This window comes from Haemorhous mexicanus, chromosome 3 (assembly GCF_027477595.1).
Source record: "Haemorhous mexicanus isolate bHaeMex1 chromosome 3, bHaeMex1.pri, whole genome shotgun sequence".
In the NCBI taxonomy this organism is placed as follows: Eukaryota; Metazoa; Chordata; class Aves; order Passeriformes; family Fringillidae; genus Haemorhous; species Haemorhous mexicanus.
In genome coordinates, this window is record NC_082343.1 from 24,061,350 (window position 1) to 24,083,996 (window position 22,647).

The window sequence follows — 22,647 nt, forward strand, 5'->3', positions numbered from 1 at the left end:
TTTAAGTTACTGCTTTTATGGACAGAACAGTTGTAAGATGCCACAAGCAGCACTGCAGGGAGATTAGGAAAGCGAAACCTTGTGATTTAAGTAGCCTCTCAAAATTTTGAGATAAGCTCCAGGCAGAGAAGGCCCCTTGAAGCACTTAGGGTTTGAGGGCTTTCACCACGAGGGGGAGAGACCATCCCAAGTTTCCTGTGGCTGTCTCCTGGGCCAGTAGCAGTGTCACCCTGGGGTAAAAACAGCCTGGGAAGAGGTTTGACATGGTGCTAATGACAGCACAGCCAATATAACATGGCAGTCCTGTGTCACTTCCTGCTGTGAATGCCATGGCAGCAGCTATGACTTGGCAATAATTCTTGATCTTCCTGTGCAGCTGGGGGTGTAAGGTGTTGATGAGTTCCGTGGGGTGTCCACATAGTCGGCTGTACTACGCTCTGCTGGTTCTGTTGTATATGTCTCAGTTCCTATGCAAACTAAAAGGCACCTGGCTTCTTATCATGTCTAATGGCAAAATTCCTGCAGACAGGATCTTACCTAGTCAGTATTTAATACAGAAGAGCTCAGGAGGGGAAGCCAGTTTCTGTTGGAGCAGAGAAATAACATGGATCATGCTAGCACAGGGGAGGGACAGACATTCACACGGACACTGTACTGCAGCAACACCGTGCAATTAACACATGCCCACCCTGAGGTGTCCTGGGATTTGGAACAGTATTCCTCCTAATCCTACTCAAGGCTTCATATCAAATAATCCTTTCTTCTCTTTAGATCTCCACCCTTGAATTTTAGTTAATGCTAAAATGTAGGCAGCAAAATGTAAGACAAAGGGTCTGAGGTTATTCTGTTTGGCAACAGTCTGGATGTCAGTGACTACAAGCTGCTGAAACTTTCTGTAAGTCCATGTGCCCAACAAATCTTTGCAAGTATTCTTACTGGCACAGCCAATTGATTCATTACAAATAATAAAGGGCAAGTGTATAGTTTACATGTCTGAAATGAGTTTCTTTAATTGCTGACTGAATATTGCAGTCATAATTTTACAAAGAACATTAGCCCCAGCTGTGATGTTAGGTAGCTTTTTTTCCTGCTGTAATTCCATTTAAGCCAATAGAACTACACTACAGAGAAAAGAGTGCAGATGATCATACAGACAAGACCACCTTTCTTTATTTGAAGATATATGGGTGCCAGGCTTCTTATTCTGCAAAGGTTTTTTGATAATATTGAATATGGGATCTCTAACAGTTCCCTGTTGTATTTTCAAATATTTTTCTTTTTTTTTTCTTAATCCCTGCAGTAGCCTATCTGAAATTTTAAAAGTCATTCTTTTTCTTTTGCTACTCGCTATGACATTTCACATCAATCTTGTTTGTGTGAGAAGGCTCCACGTTTATTGCAGTGTTATTTGTGTTGCTCTTAGTTATTTATCACTTGTATATTTGAATGTCTTGGGAGGCTGTTGCATCCTGGAGCCTGAGTAGAGCAAGGTGTTGGAACCTGCCACAACAGCTTACAGTTTTTTATTGTTTATGGAACAAGTTTAAGAAAGGTGTTAGTGACAGACTAACAGGCCATGGATAATACAAGCACTGTCTGTGAAGCTTCAGTCTCTGACTTTTGCCAGTAGGCACAGATTTTTTTTTTTTTAGCCTGACTTCTCTAATAGCAGTCATATGAAAACTACTCAAATTAATTATGCAATTAACACAAAGGTGTTAGGTAACTGTGAGACAGCATTTTGCAATAGGAGTTTGTAAAAGTAACTGATGCATTTCTGTTGCTTAATCACCAAGGAGCTGATTGTAGGGATGGTTCTTCCGGGTCACTGCTGAATGAGTATGTGTGTCATCTGAAATCTGTGGTCTTCACTGATGTGTTCTGCACCTTTGCCAGGCAAACAAGACTGTGTCAAAATTAAAAAAAAAAAAAGTTATGAGAAATAAAAGCAGAGAAATTATAATGGTGCGTAGCAGCACTGCTTAAGAATGGAACTTCTGCCAGTTTTTTTTTTTTTTTAACATTATTTACCAGGAACTTAAAGCTGCCAATCAAAATATTGAGCCTTAGCACCGAGGCCTTAGTTTGGGAGCAATTTGTGTGGGTGCCTGGGAAAACAAAAGCAAGGGAGAGTGAGAGAAAGCAAACAGGTGCAATTGAAAACATGAAAAGGAGAGATTAAGCTGGAAATGAGTGTTTGTGTTAGCTTTTTTTTTGCCCCCCAGTCATACTGTCATAAAAATAAATAAATCATTGTAACCACATTTGATGCAATTTATGACTCCTGACTTGGGATATATTCACCATTTTGTAAAAAAAAAAAAAAAAGATTTAAAAAAAATTTGCTGTGTTTAAAAAAGAACACAGTCTTGTAAAACCCGTGATGAAATTTGGAGTTTCTGCTCTTGGAATGAAATTCTCCAGCGTTAGAGAGCTATTAAAGCATCATGCATCATTACCACAAATAATAAATGCAGATAATACAGCTGCATTATTCTGATGAATAATAAGTAACTGAAATGATACTTTCATTAAGTAAGTTTCAGAAATGATACTTTCATTAATAAGTTTCAGAAATAAATATTTCTTTTGCCATGATAAAACTGTATAATAGTGAAAAGTATTCCAAAACCAGAGCTGTTTCAATTATTCAGAAAATTGTAGTAATCAAATTGTCCAGTGCACATGAAAGGAAGCTCATCATATTGGTTTATATAGTTGTGTACATTTTCTTCATGATTAATTTTATATCAGTCTCTTGGGCTTTGGTTTTTTCCCTCTCCAGGAGAAGTGGCTTTACAAGCAGTTTGAATGTGGTTAGTTCATGTGTAGCTACACCTGGCTACTTCAGCAAACCTGTCTCAGGTTGGCACTGCTCTCCCTAGGGGCTGAAGTGCAGCAGGAGCCCATTGGAATAGGGCAGAAGGAACTTTGCATCGACCTGGGTTGGCTGGGTGGTGCAGAGAGAGTGGGGTTTATGGCTCTGAATCTCCAGATGACCCAGGGGTGGTGTGTGCGTGGGGAAGGATGGTGAGGAAATAGACTTGGTGTGGCCCTTGGTGTGAAAAGTGGAGCAAGGAGCTCTTGTAACTTCCAGTGCAGTGACCTAACAAAACCTTGATCTTTAGCACTAAGCTCTGTGGACCTCCTTCCATGGTTTCTGTGCAGTACTGAGCTCTTTTTTTGTGCTTTATGATAAAGACACATGCTTGTTCTCTGAGATTAAGCTTTGTTGTAGGCATGTTTCTCTTCCTTCAGTGAAATGAAGAATTTGGTGCCTTTGAGAGCCCCTGGCTGGCACTGCCAGGCACTTTTGCCAGTGTGCAAAGCAAGTTGCCTTTGCTGGGAGAGATAGTGTGAGCTGGGACAGTGCCCTCCTTTCACCTCAGGCTGTGAAATCATCTCTAGCAGAGCCAGCAAGATGGGCTGGTTTTACAAAGGTGTCTGTTAGTGATGTAGTGAGAGGGAGCCCAGGCTAGAACTTGTCACCTCCATCCCACCCAAGAAGAGGACTGGAGGCACCTCTGGCTTTCTGCAGGTGGCTTTCCCCATCTGGTGAGTGATTGGAATCCCTGTGTCATTCCTTGATGCCTGTCTCCTGCCCCTTCATTCAGGATTCATGCCCACAGTGCTGGTGCACATCCTTCTGCTGGAGACCAACTAAAGCCATGGCCCCTGGTCTCTTTAAATAGCCATTGCTAGGGCTTCTCCAGAGACTCCAGGGGGGTATCAGAAGTTCAAAAGACTTATTTATAAGTCCCTAGTTATTCAGATAGTTTAGAGTATGTTTACTTTCTAAATAGGAAGGGAAGGAGATCAATCAGTCATCAATCCTTTTATTTTCCAGTGCTGTAGCCCTTGAATCTCAAACAAGTAAGGAGAGAGTGCTTTGTATTTGGTGATGACATTTTAAAACACTGAAGCAGCAGTTTATTGTCTTAACAAGTTGGAACTAGAAGTCTGTTTTTTCTGCTTTCAGTTCAGTTTTACATCCTTAGGGTTCCACTGGCTTTATTTTAATGGCTTTTTTTTCTATTTACAGCAAAACAATGCCCCTTCTTTTTTGCGGTTTCCCTAATTGGCTATGCAGGTATACATTAGTAAATTTTCCAGTAAATTTAGTTCTGTTGATGCAAAATTTCCACAAATTCTTGGAGTACAAAGAGAGCAGCAGTGACCAAAAGAGAGTGCCTTATGCAATTCTCAATCTATAATTTATGTATATATAGATAAGAACCACCTGACAAGAGCAAACAATTTTTTCCAGTTTTTCATGGTTGAGGTTCCTATGCTGATTAGAATAGTTACCAAAATATTGGACTTACTCATGTAATACCAGGGGCTAAAAAGAAAGCTGTAGTAGGCCTGTGATTGCAGAAGAAGCAATTATGCTTTCCTGCTGCATTTGAAGGGCGATCCTGTCTCCCCACACCAGTAAAATCTCAGCCCTAGAACTGAAATCCTGCTAATGAAAAATGTTGCTATGTGATGGAGGTGCTTGGTTTTGCTGATCAGTTATTCCAGTGAGTGAGGATTGCAGAGGACTCTCCTTGCCCAGTGAAGCATATTCCAGGCTCAAGATCCTACGTTAGAGCTGCTGCTCATGCAGGGCCTCATGAAAGCCAGTAGAAACTCATTGCTTTCCAAGTGATTTGGGTACAGATGCAATGTGCAAAAGGGAGGGCAGGAGATATTTGCAATATTGATTTGGGCTAGAGCTTTTGTTGGGCAGAGACATCCCAACATCTGTCACTAGCACTGCAAACAAGCCTTGAAGGGAATGATGCTCTGAGTACACACATGGGCTCAGTACAAAACCTCTGCCTCTTCCAGTCACATCAGTGACTTTTGGGGACTGCATGGGCTGGCCAGTGCTTCCTGCAGGGAAGAGAGACTGCATGTGCCTTGTGCTCCTTCCAGCTCCTCTCAACACAGGACAGCTTAATTCCCTTTTATTTTTGGTCGTATGGAGAATATAGATGAATCAGGGACAGGATCAATAGACTCTGTAATACTGCAGTGGACATGTATGAGTCCTAGTTGGGTCTGCTGGAGAAATGTTCATTTCTCCTCTTTGCTGTCATTCTAGACACTCACTAACAAAAATACAGAGTCCTCTTATTTTCTTTAAATCAAATATTTTTTCAAATTCTTAATGCTTCTGTGGTAACATGCAGGTCTGTCAGAGCAGGTCATGTTAATTCTCTTCAGAGGAACATACTGGGCTCAAAGTCAGCAGGCTTGCAATTCCCATTCTCATTTACAGGTGTGTGAGGAGCTGTGGTCTGACAGTGTCTGACCCCTGTTGTGTACACGAGTAAGTGATTATGTGAGGTTCAAAGCAGCAGGGAATTTCATCTGAGACTGTTTTGTCCAAGTAGATCTTGTGTAGCTGATCATTTTCTTTTGTCCCCTTTGGCTGAAACGGTTGGAAAAAATCTTACCAGTTCACCAAAAAAAAAAAAAAAAAAAAAGAAAGAAAAAAAAGGCACTCAGAAAAGCCTGGAGATAAAATCCACGTCTAAATAACAGACATTAAAAAAGCTGAGATAAGGAGAATGAAAGGAAGACTTCTATTCTATTCTAGCTGTGTTGTCTTATCTTTTCCCAGAGAAAAACAGACATTTAATTTCCTTCCCTGCTTCCTATTGCTCTGAACTGTGTGTAAATAAATGTGAAAAAGGAACCATGCTCCTAAATACTTCTCACAGGTTCTGTGAGTTTGGCATTACCAAACACATTTCAATCAAGCAAGCCTTCATGTTTCTTTCAATTTTCATTCATAATTCATCCAGGGTACAATCTGCTTTAAAATTTAACTTCTCTTTATTTGGACACAGGTTCTTGATGTTGGTTTCACCCTCATGTATATCCACGCATATAAGCAAACACATTCTTATTCATAGGTATGTGAAAGAAACTTGAGTTCCCAAGAATTACACACATGATAATACTGTTTTTGCAGCAGTGGGCAGAACTGGAGAGAGAACAGACATAAAATGGGCAGCATTGATTGAGACTGCAGTTATGCAAAACAGTGCTCGGTGTCAGCATGTGCTCAGCGTGAGGCCCAGGGTTTAAAACACATGCTGGCAGAGGATCTTCTGCAGAAGTGCTTTTCTGAATTCAGACCTAACTGCAGTGTAACTCAAGAGTGTGCCTTGGCAGGTCCCCTGAATCCTGCAGTCAGTCCAGAGGCCCCCACAGCCAGAGGGACATTGAGACCTTGGATCATGTCCGAGGAAGGGCACAGAAGGCAGTGAAGGGTGCAGAGAACAAGTCTGATGAGGAGCAGCTTGGGGAGCTGGGATTGTTTAGCCAGGAGAAAAAGAGGCTCAGGGGGGCCAGCCCCTCTCTACAAATGCCTGAAGGGAGGTTGTAGCGAGGGGGAGATCTCTTTTCCTCCAGGCAACAAGTACGGGATCAGGGGAAATGGCCTCAACTTTCACCAGGGGAGATTTAGATTAGATATTAGGAAAAAATTTCTTCACTGAAAGGTTTGTCAAGCATTGGAACAGATTTCCCAGGGAATGGTGGCATTACTGTACCTAGAAGTGTTCAAAAGGTGTGTGGATGTGGCACTTGAAAGAAGTTATCCAACTTGTTTGTTGGAGAACATGGTGGTACTGGGCTAATTGTTGAACTCAACAATCTTAGGGGTCTTTTCCAGCCTTAGTGATTCTATCTTTCTTTGATTCTACACCATCAGGTAGTTAAGATATTGAACTTCTCTGAATGAAAAGGTGAGTCCAAAATGATTTTATTGAGGTTAATGATAGATATCTGTGGGCTTTGGACCTGCACAGCCCAGAAAAGAGGAAGACAGGCCTGTGCATTGACGATGGACTGTAGTATGAGACTGTTTCAGACAGGGTGTAGTGAAGAGTTAAATAGCCAGTGTTGAATAGAGATGTGGTCCAGTGGTCCTGCTGCTGGACTGGAGCTCAGTTGTGTGTTGTTCCTGGTTTTGCCATCAATTTCTATTCACCCTGGCCTTCCTGCCTATTCTTGCCCATCATTTTTCTGGCTCGTCTGTCTAGCTAGCTGAAGGGGTTCTCTCTTCTCTGTTTGTCTTGGATACTCCACACATTAGACTTAATGTCAAAAAATAATTAATGGCTTCAAAAGAAACAACTGTTCTTAGTTTGATGCTGATTTGTGTAACAGAATACTTTTCTTGGCTTGCTTACCCTTTGGTGGTGATAAAAGAAGTTAATGGACATGAATTTTTATGAACTGTTGTACTGAGCTTGAGAATCTAGTGTGAAAAAATTAAGCATGTTTTCTTTTTCCTCTCAAATCTCTCTTGGCTACAGGTCTTGCAGCTGGGTTCTGAAATCCTCCCACAGTACAAACAAGAGGCACCAAAGACTCCACCGCATATAATTTTGCACTATTGTGTATTCAAGACTACCTGGGACTGGATCATCCTGATTTTAACCTTCTACACTGCTATTTTGGTCCCTTACAATGTCTCCTTTAAAACCAAACAGAACAACGTGGCGTGGCTGGTAGTGGACAGCATTGTAGATGTCATTTTCCTGGTTGACATTGTGCTCAATTTCCACACCACCTTTGTGGGGCCGGCAGGGGAGGTGATCTCTGACCCCAAGCTGATCCGCATGAATTACCTGAAGACCTGGTTTGTGATTGACCTGCTCTCCTGCCTGCCATATGATGTCATCAATGCATTTGAGAATGTTGATGAGGTCAGTACACCACTTCCATTTGTTATGACTTGATGGTTGGGGGGGGGAGGTGCAGGACAGAAGAAATGTATGTTTTTAAATTTATTGAATTACTGTCTGTCTGTAGCCACCCACAGCATGCACAGAAGTTTGCTTATGAATCCTAGCCAGAAGAACTCATTCTTTAATTTCTGCTGTAGTTTTTGGTGTTAAAAAATCCATGTTTATTTTCCTTTTTTCTGCACCCTCAGGGTTCAGGACAGGTAGAGGCAGACAGCAGCACCTTTGTACAGGTGCTGCTGTCCACAATTTTATACTGTGGTTTTTGTCCATAATGCCATAAGATATAATTTGTACAGCTCTGAGGAAAGCTGCTCCATCTGACTTAGCAGGAATAGTTTGAGCTGTGTGTCAGGACAGTTTGTTGGGGCAGACTGTGCTTGCTTTCACTGATGACCGATCAGGGCAGTTCTGCTAACTCCAGTTCTACACGGGAACATCTGGGAAGTAAATTACACATTTCTCAGCTGCTTCTACTACACTGTGGCAGGTGGCAAAGAGGCAGGCAGTGACTCACTGAATCTTCTTAGAGCCCCAGAAAGCACTGTGTGGATACCTGGTGATTTGTGCAGCATTGTTTGGCAACAGCATTTTTAGAGGAAGGTGAAGCAATTGAAGGTGCTTGTTTGGCGGTTTCATAATTAAATGAAAGAGTGGGGAGAAATCTGGAAACCTAGACTCTTCCTTAGTTCTTCGTTTCTCTGGGAGTAGATCACAATCTAGCAAAAGAACTAACATTTACACCCTTAAATCCAGAAAACTTGTATTTTTTAACTGCTTGTTTTTTTGGATCAATCTGCCAAGAAAATATTCCTAAGGTAAATACATTAAAGTTTCCTGCCTAAATAGTTCAGACACTTAATGAATTTTTAATAAAATCTTCAAGAGGATTCCAGAAGTCTGCTTTCTGGTTACATATCATAAAATCATCAACTAGTTATGTCTTTGAGTTTATCTGTGACACATGCTAAAGCTGTAAGATGCAGAATCACAGAATCATCACAGGGTCGCTGGGCTTGGAAGGGATCTTTGGAGATCACCTAGTCCAACCCAGCTGCTAAAGCAGATCCACCCAGGGCAGGTTGCACAGGATCACATCCAGGTGGGTTTGAATACTTCCAGAGAAGGAGAGGAATTTGCATTCCTACCTCATCAGGGCTTTGTATTTAAATTTGAGCCTGTAAAATTTAAATTTTATGACTTCCTTTAAAATATGCCCATTTACAAAGAACAGCCTATCTATCAAGAGAAAACTATGCCAAGTGAAATATAGGCAAAACCAAACCCTATTACCTTTTAAAAATTACACTATTTTTTATAAAATTTAAAGTGGTTTTCTCAATAACTTGAGGAAAGGTAGGCAAACTATTAAATGCAGTGGAAAAAAATGTGATGTTATTTGATATTTAATTCCATAGAGATGTTTTCATTTTATATCAAGCTACCGACTGAAAAAACACAAATTAGATCAAGCAAAAAAGCCTTGTGAGACCTGTCCTTAAGTATTTGTTTGCCATATGAAAGACCCAGACTGCAGATTATTCTGCAGGGCTTTCACAAATTACTTTGCTGTGACACTGATAGAGTAATGGGAAGAATGGCCATATGTCAGGTTCTGACATATAGACAGAAAGAGTAAAAATAATAAATAAAAGTAAAAAATAAACGAAGCAAGAGACAAAAAAAACCTCAACAAACCAGGAAGGAAACTTTTCTCACCTATGGCAGATAGAAGCAGCCTGGTGAAGATTTTGCTGAAGGAACGCTTTTTGACTTTAGACTGGTGGTGTGACCTACAGAGCATCCCTGAGGAAAATGTCTGTACCAGTGGCTGTGACAGCCTTCAAACTGAGCTCAGATGATTTTGGACTCATGGTAGCAATTCTGCAGAGAAATTCTTGTGTGGGTTTGTGTTTCTGCAGGTTCTCCATCTCAGTGTTGCCTTGTAGGAATGAGAAGCTGACTGGTACTTCAGTTTTCCCCTGGCTCCTCAAAGTCTCCTTAATCAGTATAACAGTGTTAGTTATTCTACTGTTGTGCCCAAGGGAAAAAAAAAAAAAACCCAAGATTTTTCTTGATGCTGTCCATTCAAGACTGTTCATCTGCATTTCCCATAGTGGCTTCTGACATTTGGCTGGTATAAATTGTTGTAGGATCATTAGAGCAGAGTTTCCACTGGTGTAAATTGCCATGCTTCTACTGAGGGCTCATAGGCTGCTTTATGGGACCTGAGGGGTTTTGCCAGCAATGCCAGCAGAATAACACAGTGCATATCAGGAGGGGGTTTGGGACAGTATCTGCTGATCACTGTTTCGAGAACTGCCTGTTGAGAGAAAGATAACCTTTTAGTGAAGAAGAAAAAAAAAATAGAAGCCACATTCAAGGGATCTTGAAAGCAGAAAATCTTTGCCTTTTATCTTTTCTGTTGTGTAGAGCATTCCCCTGTGGGTCAACTCTCTTCATTTCTTGCTGGCTCAAATTTACCTCTCTTTTGCCCAGGATTGTACACCATATAAGTTTGCAGCTGGATTAAGTCAGATGCAAGGCTGCCCTGCTCAACGTGCAAATAACCAAACTGAACTGTTATCTCTGTGTCACTTGAATTTTGCTAGAGGGAATTCCCTTGGAGCCATGGCAATGGACTCAGTAGATGGCCATGGCTGCTGCAGGATTTTTTTTTTTTTTTTTTTGGAAGTCCTAGTGAGAGTATTCTTAAAAAATGGCCACAGATGAAATGATGCCCAGGGGAAACAGTGGTGCAAAGATGAGATGAAGAACATGAATTGCTATTTGCTATTTTCCCCAATCTGATGTTTTCCATACATGATTTCAAACAGGAAGAAATAGAATCCTGGCTTTGTTGCAGTCCCTGTAATGAAGAGGGATTGGACCCTAGAAGCTTGCTTATTTTGCTGGCTGCTTCATCCTCTGTTAAAAAAAAAAGGCACTGAAGACTCTGAGAATGTCATGGAGGAACTAACTTGACAAGTCAATTTGTACTTCAGAATGTTGTAATTACTGTGATGGAGACTAATTGATTTGCAAGGGACACAGGAACTGCCGCACTGAATAAGTAAAAAACTGTATAATAGGGCATTGAGATTTTTTTTTTTGCTCTGGGCAGTTTTGGGACTGTACCATTACTTATCTCTAGATTAACAGTGAACCCATTTTTGTCATCTTTAAAATGATCCACTAATTGTAATAGGTGATACTAGAGTTGATCAATATTTTTGGCAAGCAGATACTCAATTGAAAAAATTCTGGTATTGGATATTTTTCCTGCTTTGAAGTAACTTTTTGTTTTGCAATTTACTTCATTATTCCATTATAAAATATAACCGAAAATATTTTCTTGAAACAAAATTGAGTGTGACTTCTGTGGTTTTCAGGCAATTTCAAAATTCTTTGGGTTTATTGCAGTTTGGAAAATTAGTATATTTTCAATTCACATTTTTCAATATAATCGAAATTCCAGTCTCCTCTCTGCATGGTTGAGAATATTTTTGTCCATAAAAATAATTTGAATTCATTAACTATTAATCAATACAACTATTAATAACTACAATTAATTCAAGAGGCACTTAAGTATGAATAGCCACATTCTACAGATGGGAGAGGAAAGAAAAAACATTAATGTCTTTGTTCAAGGCTGTATAATTATATAAGAGACTGATCTCAAGTGCTGTGCTCAAGGAGACAGTACAGCATTTCATATTCAGACATGAGCAGAATTCAACAAATGAAGAAATGAATAGCTGTAGAGAAATTTCTGTTGTTACCCAAATGAAAGTAAAGTTATGGATGTTTCTCCTGGCTTTTATATATGGGAAAAAAATTATACAGTTAAATACTAATTATTTTCTTGACCTGACAGAATTTCAACAGAAGAAAATATACCACATTCATACTGATTGATGAATCAACTTAATGCTAGGCTTGAACTTTCTATTGTTAAGAGAATACATCATGCTGCAATTTAGTCTGAGTAAGAAAAGAAAATATTGGTCTAAAATTTAAACAGCCCTTGAAACATGTGGTGTTAGTGTCTTTCAAATTTGAATGATCAAAATAGCATTTGTCAGTAATTCTTTACAGTAATTAGTATTATTCCTCACTTAAGGAAACACCACCTACTTTGGGGGATAATGTTATCTTTTTGTGTTCAGACATCAATCAGTAAATTTAACAAAAACCAGGCTTAAAGAAAATTCCACAATTTTTGCCAAGAACAGTGCAATTTAAGACTTTGAATTCCGAAGCATATTTTTGCAGTGTCAGCTTGAGCAATTTTATATTGTGGTTTTTGTCCATAATGCCATAAGATATAATTTATATTGGAAAAAATTTGACTTATTACATGTGATGCTGTTGTGAAATCTCATGGTAGGAGTGGAATCCAGCCATGTCACCACCATATAAATCTCTGAAATAGGGAGTTTGTAGTAGTAATTGCTATATATGTTTGAGCAGAGAGCTGTGATCAATTGTTGGCTGATGCCAAATTGAGCACCATGTATCACTCTATTAGTTGAGGTAGAAGAGAAATAAAAGCATAGTAAAAGATCATTAGGAAAGATATATTCAATATACATGATCTAGTGCTCAGTTACGTGAACGAGAAGCTAGCATGTAGGCAAAGAAGATGTACAGCTTTGAAAGGCCAAAATTTATGATGATAAAAGAAGTCCCAGAAAAAAATACAATACAGAATAATAGAAGTAAATGAAGATAATTAGTGCTAAGTGAGTGTGGTGTAGCTGGAAAGTAAACAGAGAGTTGAGAGAGGAAAAAATGAATGTGTTGCTGGTCAAATTGTTGGCAACTCTCTGAGGCAGTACTTTTGCAATAGATTAATTTAAACCTTGTTAATGGAATAATCTCTCATGCTAATACAAATTAGCTATTTAGGAATTACTGAAGCAGCTACACTGGAAAGCATGCAACTTCCCTTTTTTTTTTTTTTTTAACCACTATATGCAATAAGAGGCAAGGGAATAAATTATCATGTTTACAGTTTTATGGAATAAACTGGGACCTATAAAGAAAGATTTTGTGTTAGATGAATTTTGCAAATTGGAAAATGTAATTTTTAAAGTATTTTTAAACTGTAAACAGCTGAGTAATATGAAATGTGTTTGAAACAGTAGTTCACCACTCTTATTTGAATCTGTCCAATGAGGCAGTGCTGTATTTTGCATGTGAGTCTATTGCTAAATCTAGCAATGAATGAATAATTTTCTATGGCTAATTGAAATTTAAAGTAGTCATAACCTACTTTTTATGTAATGTTTAACCAAAAAACCCCAGCTGTGTATCACGGGGTGTGATCCAGGCATAGAGGAGATGTTGGCAAATTGTGGCTCTTGGATGAGATGAAGGTAGAAGAGGAGGGATGAGTGAGACCCTGTGGACTGGGTGACACCTACTGGGGCTTCTGGGGAAGGATCGAGCAGTTGGGTTATTGTGCCCAGGAGGGGCAGGGGAGGGCTGGAACATGGGCCTTGGGTTGGGGGTGTGATGCTGAAGGAGATCTACTTGGTTGGGTGTCCCTGTGTAAGAAACCCCTGAGAAACTGGACACACCCATGGCAGGTGTGTGCTGGGGGCTGTAACCTGCCAGAAACCCTCGGAGCACGGCTAGGAAGGTCCTTGCTGAGGCTCCTGTGCTGTTTGGAGCTTCAGAAGGAGCTTGACAGCCTTGAACTGTGGAAAAAGGGGAGTGCAGTGGGAAGGAAAAGCAGTGGTGGAGGAGGAGGGCTGCCTGTCTGACTTCTGTAACTGCCTCTGTTCTGCAGCATGGCCCCAAGGGGCTGTGCCAGGCAGGAATTACTCCTTAGCAGACAGGTAGGTGGAAGGAGTATTTTGGGGAAATGCAAATGGTGTAAAGCAGATTTCTGGGGTAAATTGCACAGCCAGGATATAAACCAGGTAGGCAAAAGAAGCCCTTGCTGTTCAGAGACTCTTGGGGATTCAGGTGAGGGTGTCTCTCTTCTCTGTCTGCTTTGTTCCACATCTCCTCACCTCCTCCTCCACCCATTTTTTTTTCCAGACAGATATGAGTTTTTCTATCTTCCTTCCTTAAAAACCCAACCTCCATGCTACCCATCACATGCCATTTTTATGCTACCCTGTGAAGGGGCAAGATGTCTTTGCCCCCTTAAAATCCTCAGTTTTCCAAGTTATCTTGATGTACATAGTCACTGCAGAGCTCTTATGCCTTGGGAGGCATTCAGGGTTAAATTCTTTCCCAGGCTGTAAGCCTGATTCTGCTACCTTCCCATGTCTTACCCAGGCTCATACACCTTGGTGGCTCAGAGACATCTGCTCTGTCTGCTGATGGATAGCCCCTACCAAAAGAGAATTCCAGAGCAGGATGGGTTGCTGTGTCCCTGCCTGATGTTGACCTTCTCTGTGGGTTCTACTGAGGCTGTTAAGACTCCGGTTGACTCTTCTTCTGCACTCCAAATGTTCAGATTAGTCTTTCTGCTAAGTCACAGATAAGTAAGGGTGTTACTGGATTTCAGGGCTACTTCTTCATAGCTTTGAAAGGCCTGACATGATTTATCATTCTGTTAAAGAGAGAATAGTAGTCTACATAAGCCATTCAATCTGCATCAGGCTAAAAGAATTAAAACGCTGAATTACATTTTCAGTGATAATGTATGGTGATAGCCTTTGTCCAAGAAGGAGAGCTAATTGAATATATTAGAGTCTGAATTATTTCAAAAAGCTGCTGTTGGAGCGAGACTTACACTGTGTATAAAGGGAGGCATATTCCAGAGGCAGGGATCAGTTACTCTCCTCTTCTCCCCCCATTCAGCACACTTGTATCGATCTGAGGCAGAAAGTCAGATGAGATGACAAAGGGTATTTGTTTGAGTAGCTAAGTGGTTGCTCTGTAGTCTATTTCATATTGGGGATGGAATTAGAATTGGAAAAGATGGAGAGGTATTAAATGCCAGTAACACTTAATATTATTTGGGTGTTTTGCTTGAGATAAGTAAAAAGCTTCTGGAACTGGCTGTTGCTTTGAATCAGAAGCATAGGGAAGCCGATTGTTGTCTATTGGGTTAATTTTTTATTTGCTACCACAGAAGGTAGTAATTTCTTTAGGTTACTTATGTGTTATCTTTATTCTTGTTTTTCCTCTCAAAGTAAAAGGAAAATAGAGATTGTTTCCTGGTTTTGTTGGTTTTTTTTTTTTTCTGAGTGTGTATGTATGCATGTAAGGCAAGCAAGGACATAGTTTTAGAAATGAAAAATCAGCCTCCCCATCTCTTCCCACACCCTGTGCTCTAATACATGAATTATTGCTGTTTCTCCCCATTTCTAACCAAGCTCACAAATGTCTGACTAAAATAAGCTTCAGGGATCTCGAGATCTGTTTTCTTCAGTGCTGAAAACCACAGCAGTATCCAGAGGGCTTAGATATTGATTTTGACCTGTGCACATAACGCTATCTCATCTCTTGGTTGCTAAATATGGCCATCTGTAGGAAAGGTCATGTTCTCAGACCTAATTAAGAAAATCAGAGGAGACAAATGACGGAAATGTGTAGTCCTAATGATGACCTGACAGGGCTGCCAGGTTACTGCAGATAGGCAGAGCCAGGTTGTGGCATGGCTGGCTTCAAATAAAGTGTCAAGAAAGAAGGCAGGGCTTTCTGCAGCTTTTGCCTCACAGTAGTGATAAATTTGGTTCATCGCCTCCCCTTCTGGAATAAATAATTTATTTTTTTTGTCTGTTTCATTCTCTTTCTTTTAATGGTTGGCTTTTAGTCTCCTGCATCTCCCATTAATTGAGATGAAGCCTGAACTTTAGCAGTTCCATATGAGAGAAAAGTGCTGAAAAACTTAGGAAAGATTTGTGCCAATACTGAATATTTCTCTTTTTAAAAATAGGTAGTAAGTAGGAAGTAAATTATCTTGCCTTTGAGCCTAGAAAAAAATCTTAATGCTTGGGTTAAGTGCATTTTCTTTCTGTACATGTAGAAAGTGAATAATGGCCTAAAAAGTGAATACTGTCATGTAGATTGAATCTATTAGTAAAGTACTTGTGCTACTGCAGCTGTAGGAGGTGGGGTGAATGCAGCATTTTAGTTATTTTCTGCAGTTATTCATGCTGCATCTTGTTTGGAATGGAAAATGAAGTATTTCTCACGTTTTTGGGGGGGCAGGTGGGGTGACCTCAGTTGCTTTTTATGGCTGTTCTTTAAACAATTTATATTTTAATTTTTTTCTAGGTGGACTTTTATTAGTCAATGAATTGAGCTGAATTTAATTTTGCATGGCAAACGAACAGCAGCAACTGCTTTTATCTGTACAGCATCTATCTCTGTGTGTCCACTGTTACTCTTCTTGGACCAGAAAGACACAAGGAACAGTAATTGCTCTGCTTACAGCCCTTGTTTCTTCACAGTGTCTCTGTCTCTTTTTCTGGGTGTGGAAGTAACAGCAAAAATCTTATATTGCCTTATTGAGAGGTAGAGCCAACATATGGATATCCTGGATCCTGTATTTGGAAAGAATGCTGAGGTATCAGTGTGAGACACAGGGTGCACTCACAGTAGAAGAAAACCTGTGTAAATGTGCACAGTATATAGTGAGGAAGTCTAATTAATGACAAATTATACATGGAAATTTACTTTTGGCAGCATTTAATGGCCAAACTTATGAAGCCTTTTCTTTGAATATAAAATATGGGCACTGCTTTCCTCTGGAACTGAGGCTGGCGTGTTTTTCTGGTTTTGGGGTACAGTTCTACTCTGCAAAGAATGTGTAGAAGGAGAGGGAGGGGAAGTGGTTGTGTTTATTATTTTAAGAGCTTTTGACATTCAGGTCTGCTCAGTCAGTGGCTATGGAATAATTTCTTCAGTGTCTCAGTGCCTTGAGCTTGCCCTTTGGTTTGGAGGGGACTGGCAACACTTTCTTCCTTTTTTATGCAGCAGCCATCACTGGCAATGAAAGTAAACCTGCCAACATATGAAATATTTATCAACATCAATACACAGGTATCAGCAGTAGAATTTTTTAGTCTCATTCAGTCTCTTCAAAACATTTGAAATATAAGTGTTTGTGAAAGTCAGTATTTTCTGACATACCTGACCAAGTGCTGCATATTGAAGTGAGCACTGCACCCAAGTTCTCTCTGTAAAAAAATACAGGAAAAATGTACTATGTGTCTATTCTGGCCATAGAACAGATTTTTAAAAATTTATTTTTGCATAGCCTCAGGGGATGTTTTCTGTTGGATAGAGTACCAGTAGTTGTAACTGTGTTGGGGTAAATCAGACCCAGTAGAACTCCATGGAATATTACTTAGCCTTGTCCTTTCCCTGGCTGCCACATAGACATTCCTTATGGTGACCCTTTAGAGCAGAGCATCTGAGGGTGCCTGCTTGGGACATGCAGTGCCATTTCTAGCTCTTCATGAGCTGAGGTTTTTCTGTTTCCTTTGGGCACAAGAATTTCTGGGTGTCTTTTCATCTGCCTCTCAAAACTGGCAGGAGCAGCAGACCAAGAGGGTGGGACACATATCAAGAGAAATAAATTGAGTTCAGGCTCCTTTGCGTGACATCGTGGAGCCATCTGTATGATAAAAGCATAAAAATAATCTGCACTGATAAGAGCATTAAAATGGACAATAATCTAAAAGTCCAGTTCTATTTCAGAAAGTGGTAATCTAAAATTGTCAATTTTTCAATCCAACAGATCTATTCCAGTGAGCATTAAAATATAATTTGCTAAATCTAGTGCCAAAAAGTACTGATTTAAAGTATTGCTGGGCTATCTGATTTTTTCCCCCTACTTTATAATCTGTGAAACAGTCTATTAAGTTTCAGTTGTTGGTAACCATTTGAAATTCTTTCACTTAGAAATTTTTAAGAGTTATATGCATGATCATTTCCCTATGCAGTTCCTGCTCTTGATATTGATCCATTTAGGATAGACAAATCCTTTCCTTTGAGGAAATCAAGGAGAGAACACTGTTCACACTGAAATAAAAATAAATTGGAGTTTTTTTAATAGAGCTTTTTCTGAACTTTTAGAATATCATTGGCAATGCAGTCAGGTGAGTATTAGAAGTAATTTGAATATTAAATGTATCCTTCCAGTGCCACCAAATCAAGTATATATTTCTTGTAAATATTCAAGTTCTTGTACAAAAAGCCTAATTCTCTCTATCTCTTGTCAGAATTTGGTAGAATCAGTTTCTCCCAAATGATGCAGTTCAATCCCATTTAAATTTTTAAATAAAATTTCTTTTAGTGAATTCCACGAGGGAAATTAGGATAAGAGAATGCTTGAAAAAAGTATTTTGCCTTAGACTTTTAAAATCTGATTTAATATATTTTAATTAGTATTCCCATTTTTCATATCCAATTTCTTGAGCTCCTCTTCTGTGATTCTTTCCTTTCCCCAAGTATTTCTAATCCTTGACTCTTTTTAATTTTTAATTAAGAAATAACCAATTTCTAAGCTATTAAGTCCTTCTTAAACCATTATTATTTTTTGGCTTTGGTAGGACTCTCGCTGAGAAACAGCATTTTTTTGGGGTTTATTTTTTAATTGCAGGGATATGTTTAATTTGATGGACAGGTTTTGCACCACTGCTTTTGAACAAAAATAAAACCATTTTCTTGGATGTTGGGGTGGAGATTTTGAAGCAGTGTGTGATTAAAAGGCTTGGTTTTAAGACTGAAGCTAAAAGAGCACCATTGCTGGAGACCTCTCAAAATGTAAAAAATTAGTGTTTCACTGCTAAGGTTTGCAAAGAGAAAATGGAGAAGTGGGCATGAGCCCTGTGGGAAAAAGCCAGAAGGCTGTGTTATAATGACAGAATATTTAAAATGCAGAGACTAAATGTGCTTGTCAGTCCAGGACTTGTATATACAATTCTAAAATGTGGTTATAATTTTTTGCATTTTCCACTTTGCTTTTCCTCTCCATACTGAGTGTTCAGAAATACCTGCTTTCCCTCCTCTGGAAATTAAGGTCTTTTGTGTCATATTCTCAGAATTGGCACTGAGGCTTTGTGCCAGTGTTTACAAAACAAAGCTGGGTATGGAATGGACGGGAAATGGAAATTAATTTACTTTGTGTAGCAATTTTTGTATCAGTGAGTTGAAAAGTTTGGCTTAAATATTCATTAAAAGAATAGTTCACTTGCTCTCTTCTAGATTTCTGGAAATATCTCTGATTTAAAGGAAGGCTGCTTTTTATTTTCTTTTTTTTCTCTCTCTCTCTTTTTACTCCCCACCCCCTGGTTGCGTTAGATCTTGTCCAGATACTTAATAGAAATTGCTAGTGTGTTCCCAGGTAACAAATTACATCTGTCTCTGAAAATGAGTCAATGTAATCATGACAAATTCATGAAATAAAGGGAAAATATATTGCTGCAGTCTTGGGGAACATGAGTCAATATACTTTATGTAATTATTTAATAAAACATCTTTTCTAGTGCACTGAAGCAGCCCAAGATACTGAGGCAGTTGTATTTATGCAGGAATAAACAAACTTCCAGTAAAAGCTGGTGACCAGAAGTATGCAATTATGCATTTCCAGAAATACTCATTAAACCAGTCTGCTTAAATTTTAATCAGACTTCTATGTATGAAACAGTCTTGGTAAGAGGAAGTAAAAAAAAAAAAAAAAAAAAAAAAAAGGACGGATTTTTATGATAGGCTGTTCAGATCTTCTCATGCTCCAAATGGGTTTGAATTTTTTTATTTGAATTCTTGTGCAAATCTGTGTAGAAGTTAACAATACAAAATCCTGCATGCTGGCTTAATTCTGTTTCATGGGAGCCATATTATTTTCAGCACAGAAATACTGCATTGCTATCAAAGTTGTCATAAAAAGGATATAATTTGGGGATTAGTGAGATATTTGAAATATTTAAGCTTTGTGTAGTTCATATGAGAAATGTCAGAGGACTGATTATCACTGCATGAATTTGTATAGGAAAGTGAAGTCATAGGAAGTGCATTGTAGGAAATAGGAAAACTATGAATTGCCAGGTACTGCCAGTATTTTTTGGCCTTATTTATCTTCCTGATATGTCTGAGCTAAATATTGCAATCTCTGTTATATCTGAGACATTACACCTGACGTGTTGCATAAGAATTCACAACTGGCCATGCAATAGACAGACTGTCAGTTGAAGTTTTTACAAAGGTACTGGTAAACCTGTTCAAATAATCTGAAAAGGGAGAGTAACCCACAACCTGGTAGTGAATGAAGATAAGGGTGCTATATTCATCCCTGGAAAGGGTCGCTCAGCTTTTTGTGTTCCACAGTTTCTCTGTTCTCTGGTGACTATCTGCTTTTTCCGGATCACCTTGTTTCTTTGGAAGCCGCAGTTATAAATATTGTTGCTTTCACGTGAAATCCTTATGGCCACTGTTCCTTGTCCTTCCAGGGCATCAGCAGCCTCTTCAGTTCCCTCAAAGTGGTCAGGCTGCTCCGGCTGGGTCGCGTGGCTCGCAAGCTGGACCACTACATCGAGTACGGGGCGGCCGTGCTGGTGCTGCTGGTGTGCGTGTTCGGGCTGGCGGCGCACTGGCTGGCCTGCATCTGGTACAGCATCGGCGACTACGAGGTCATCGACGAGGACACCAACACCATCCGCACCGAGAGCTGGCTCTACCAGCTGGGAGAGTCCATCGGCACGCCCTACCGCTTCAACACCTCCGGCTTCGGCAAGTGGGAGGGCGGGCCCAGCAAAGATTCCGTCTACATCTCCTCGCTCTACTTTACAATGACCAGCCTCACCAGCGTGGGATTCGGGAACATCGCTCCCACGACGGATGGGGAGAAGATCTTCGCTGTGGCTATGATGATGATTGGCTGTAAGTATTAGAGATTCCGTCTTTCTCGTACTGAGACAGAGTGGAAATTTTCCAGAGTAGAAATCCGTTTAGATTTAGGTGAAATGTACATCTTTGCAAGTTAAGCTTGCAAACATAGCTGTTTAGTCTGACTGCTTCTTCTCGTAAAAGTCTATGCTCCGAGAAACTGCTTCAGCTGAAGGACAAGAGATGGGGAGGGCAGACAGAGAGAGGGCAAACTGACCCAGGAATTCTTTCTGATAAAGAAGAACTAGCAGCAAGTGTCGCACAAAATCAGAAGAATGAATATGTGTGAACCTATTGTGAAATTGCATGCAGATGTATTGGAGAGGGAGATAAAAAAGGATCTGGAGTTCCCAGAGGTACGCATGTCTTTTGAGAGGAGCGGTCCCCACATGTGTCCAGCGCTGTAATAAACTTTACAACTTTCACCAAAGTTGTGGAGTTTGTTTGCTTCCACAGATCAGTACACAGCACCAAATAGCTGCGTGTCATCAGTGCTGATTTCATAAGAACATCTGGAATCCTGTAAATGTGATGCAGCTAAAAATATTTTTGGTGGTAGCATAAGCATTACACACTTCCTTACCGGTTAGGTTTAAATCATAAATAGGAGTATTGTGGTGACTAGCAAAATTTCAGTCATTTTGGAAAAAAAATTCTGTCCATATCCTTTCAATATGCTCCTGTAATGTCCCTAAAATGCTTAAAGACTGAAATGTTAAGAATTAATGCACCTTTTTTGCCTCCATTTTAGTATGTGGCAAACTCTTTTCATGTCTGAGAGCTGTATACATTTGATAAGTGGGTCAGAGTGTGGGAGGAGGTCTGGGAGCATCATCTTCTAAGGGGGAGGGAACTGGGACTCTTTAGGAACCACAAACTGCCGTGGGCTGAGCACACAGACATATCCTGAAGCAAGGGGGGTGCTGCTGTGCTAGGGCACCTCTGGCTCAGACATCCTTGTTAGAAGGGGTACAAGTTGCCAAGCTGTCCAGCTTTTGGCCAGGTTGTCATTTCCATGCAGGGTCTGCATTCAAAGTGCCTTGAGAGCTACTTGGAGTTAGGAGCCATATGGTGGCCACTGTTAAACTAGGTCATGGTTTCTAGATAAGGATGGAGTTTGAACCAAAATAAGGAAAAAAAAAAAATATGCTTTGTCCATTGGAAAACTTGTCATTGTATGGAGAAAGATAGAAGCTTCTGTATGGTAACATTGCATCCAGAGGAGGAGAAAGTCAGTCCTTGCTAAGCAGCAAATTAAAACCAAATACATAATGAAACTCAATTAACAGCACAGTGCCTGCTGTAGAAATGTGAACCTTTGATTCTGATGTGTCCTTTTACAGCAACACTGAAGTCCCACACTGAGATTATGTGTGCAGTGTTAAGTCTGCTGAAGGTTAGTGAAAAAAGCTATCAAGACAAGCATTGTTGATCACACAGGGATTGGGATATTTTAGCTATAAAAATTGTTAATTTTGTTTTTCTAGCTTTTTCCTCTGCCAAGAGTCCTATCATCCTAATAAAACACCCTGTAGGAGAAATTTTTATAAAATATGAATAAAAGTTTGCAGTTTTCTCATGAGAAGGTGCATTAGACAATTTAGTGGTGCAGCACAAAGCAGGCTTCCAAGCATATTTCCTGATGAAGGTGCCAGTTGGTTAGGAAATATCCTGATCTTTGGCTTATTGTTATGACCACGATACTAGCTGGAACAAGAACAGCTAGTATTAATCAGTATTATTATTTAGAACTATGAATAATGATTAAGCATTGCCTTCAAAAAGTCATCAAGGTACGTGGGGTTATTTTGGACTTGTACCTGTTCCTAGCTCTTCATATGACAATGTGGCAGAAAGAAACTGAATTTATGCATAAATAATGTTGATTTAGATGAGCAGAAAGAAAATGATGACCTTTCTTTTTGTGTGTTTTATCCTCTGCTCATTTGAGTAGCAAAAAGTGCTGTATCAAAAGACTAGTGGCTTAAAGAATACTGTGGCCAGCTAAGCTACAGTCACAATTTCATTAGCAAGATCACCT

At 39.7% G+C, this 22,647-nt stretch overlaps 1 protein-coding gene across 1 annotated transcript in view; it reads left to right on the plus strand.

The window, feature by feature from the left end:
- KCNH1 (potassium voltage-gated channel subfamily H member 1) overlaps nucleotides 1-22,647 on the plus strand; it is a 172,616-nt gene that overhangs the window by 29,717 nt on the left and 120,252 nt on the right. Inside the window, exons 6-7 of the mRNA XM_059841112.1 lie at nucleotides 7,317-7,709; nucleotides 20,171-20,600. Coding sequence (XP_059697095.1) covers nucleotides 7,317-7,709; nucleotides 20,171-20,600 — 823 coding nt within the window. The remainder of the gene's footprint in view (nucleotides 1-7,316; nucleotides 7,710-20,170; nucleotides 20,601-22,647) is intronic.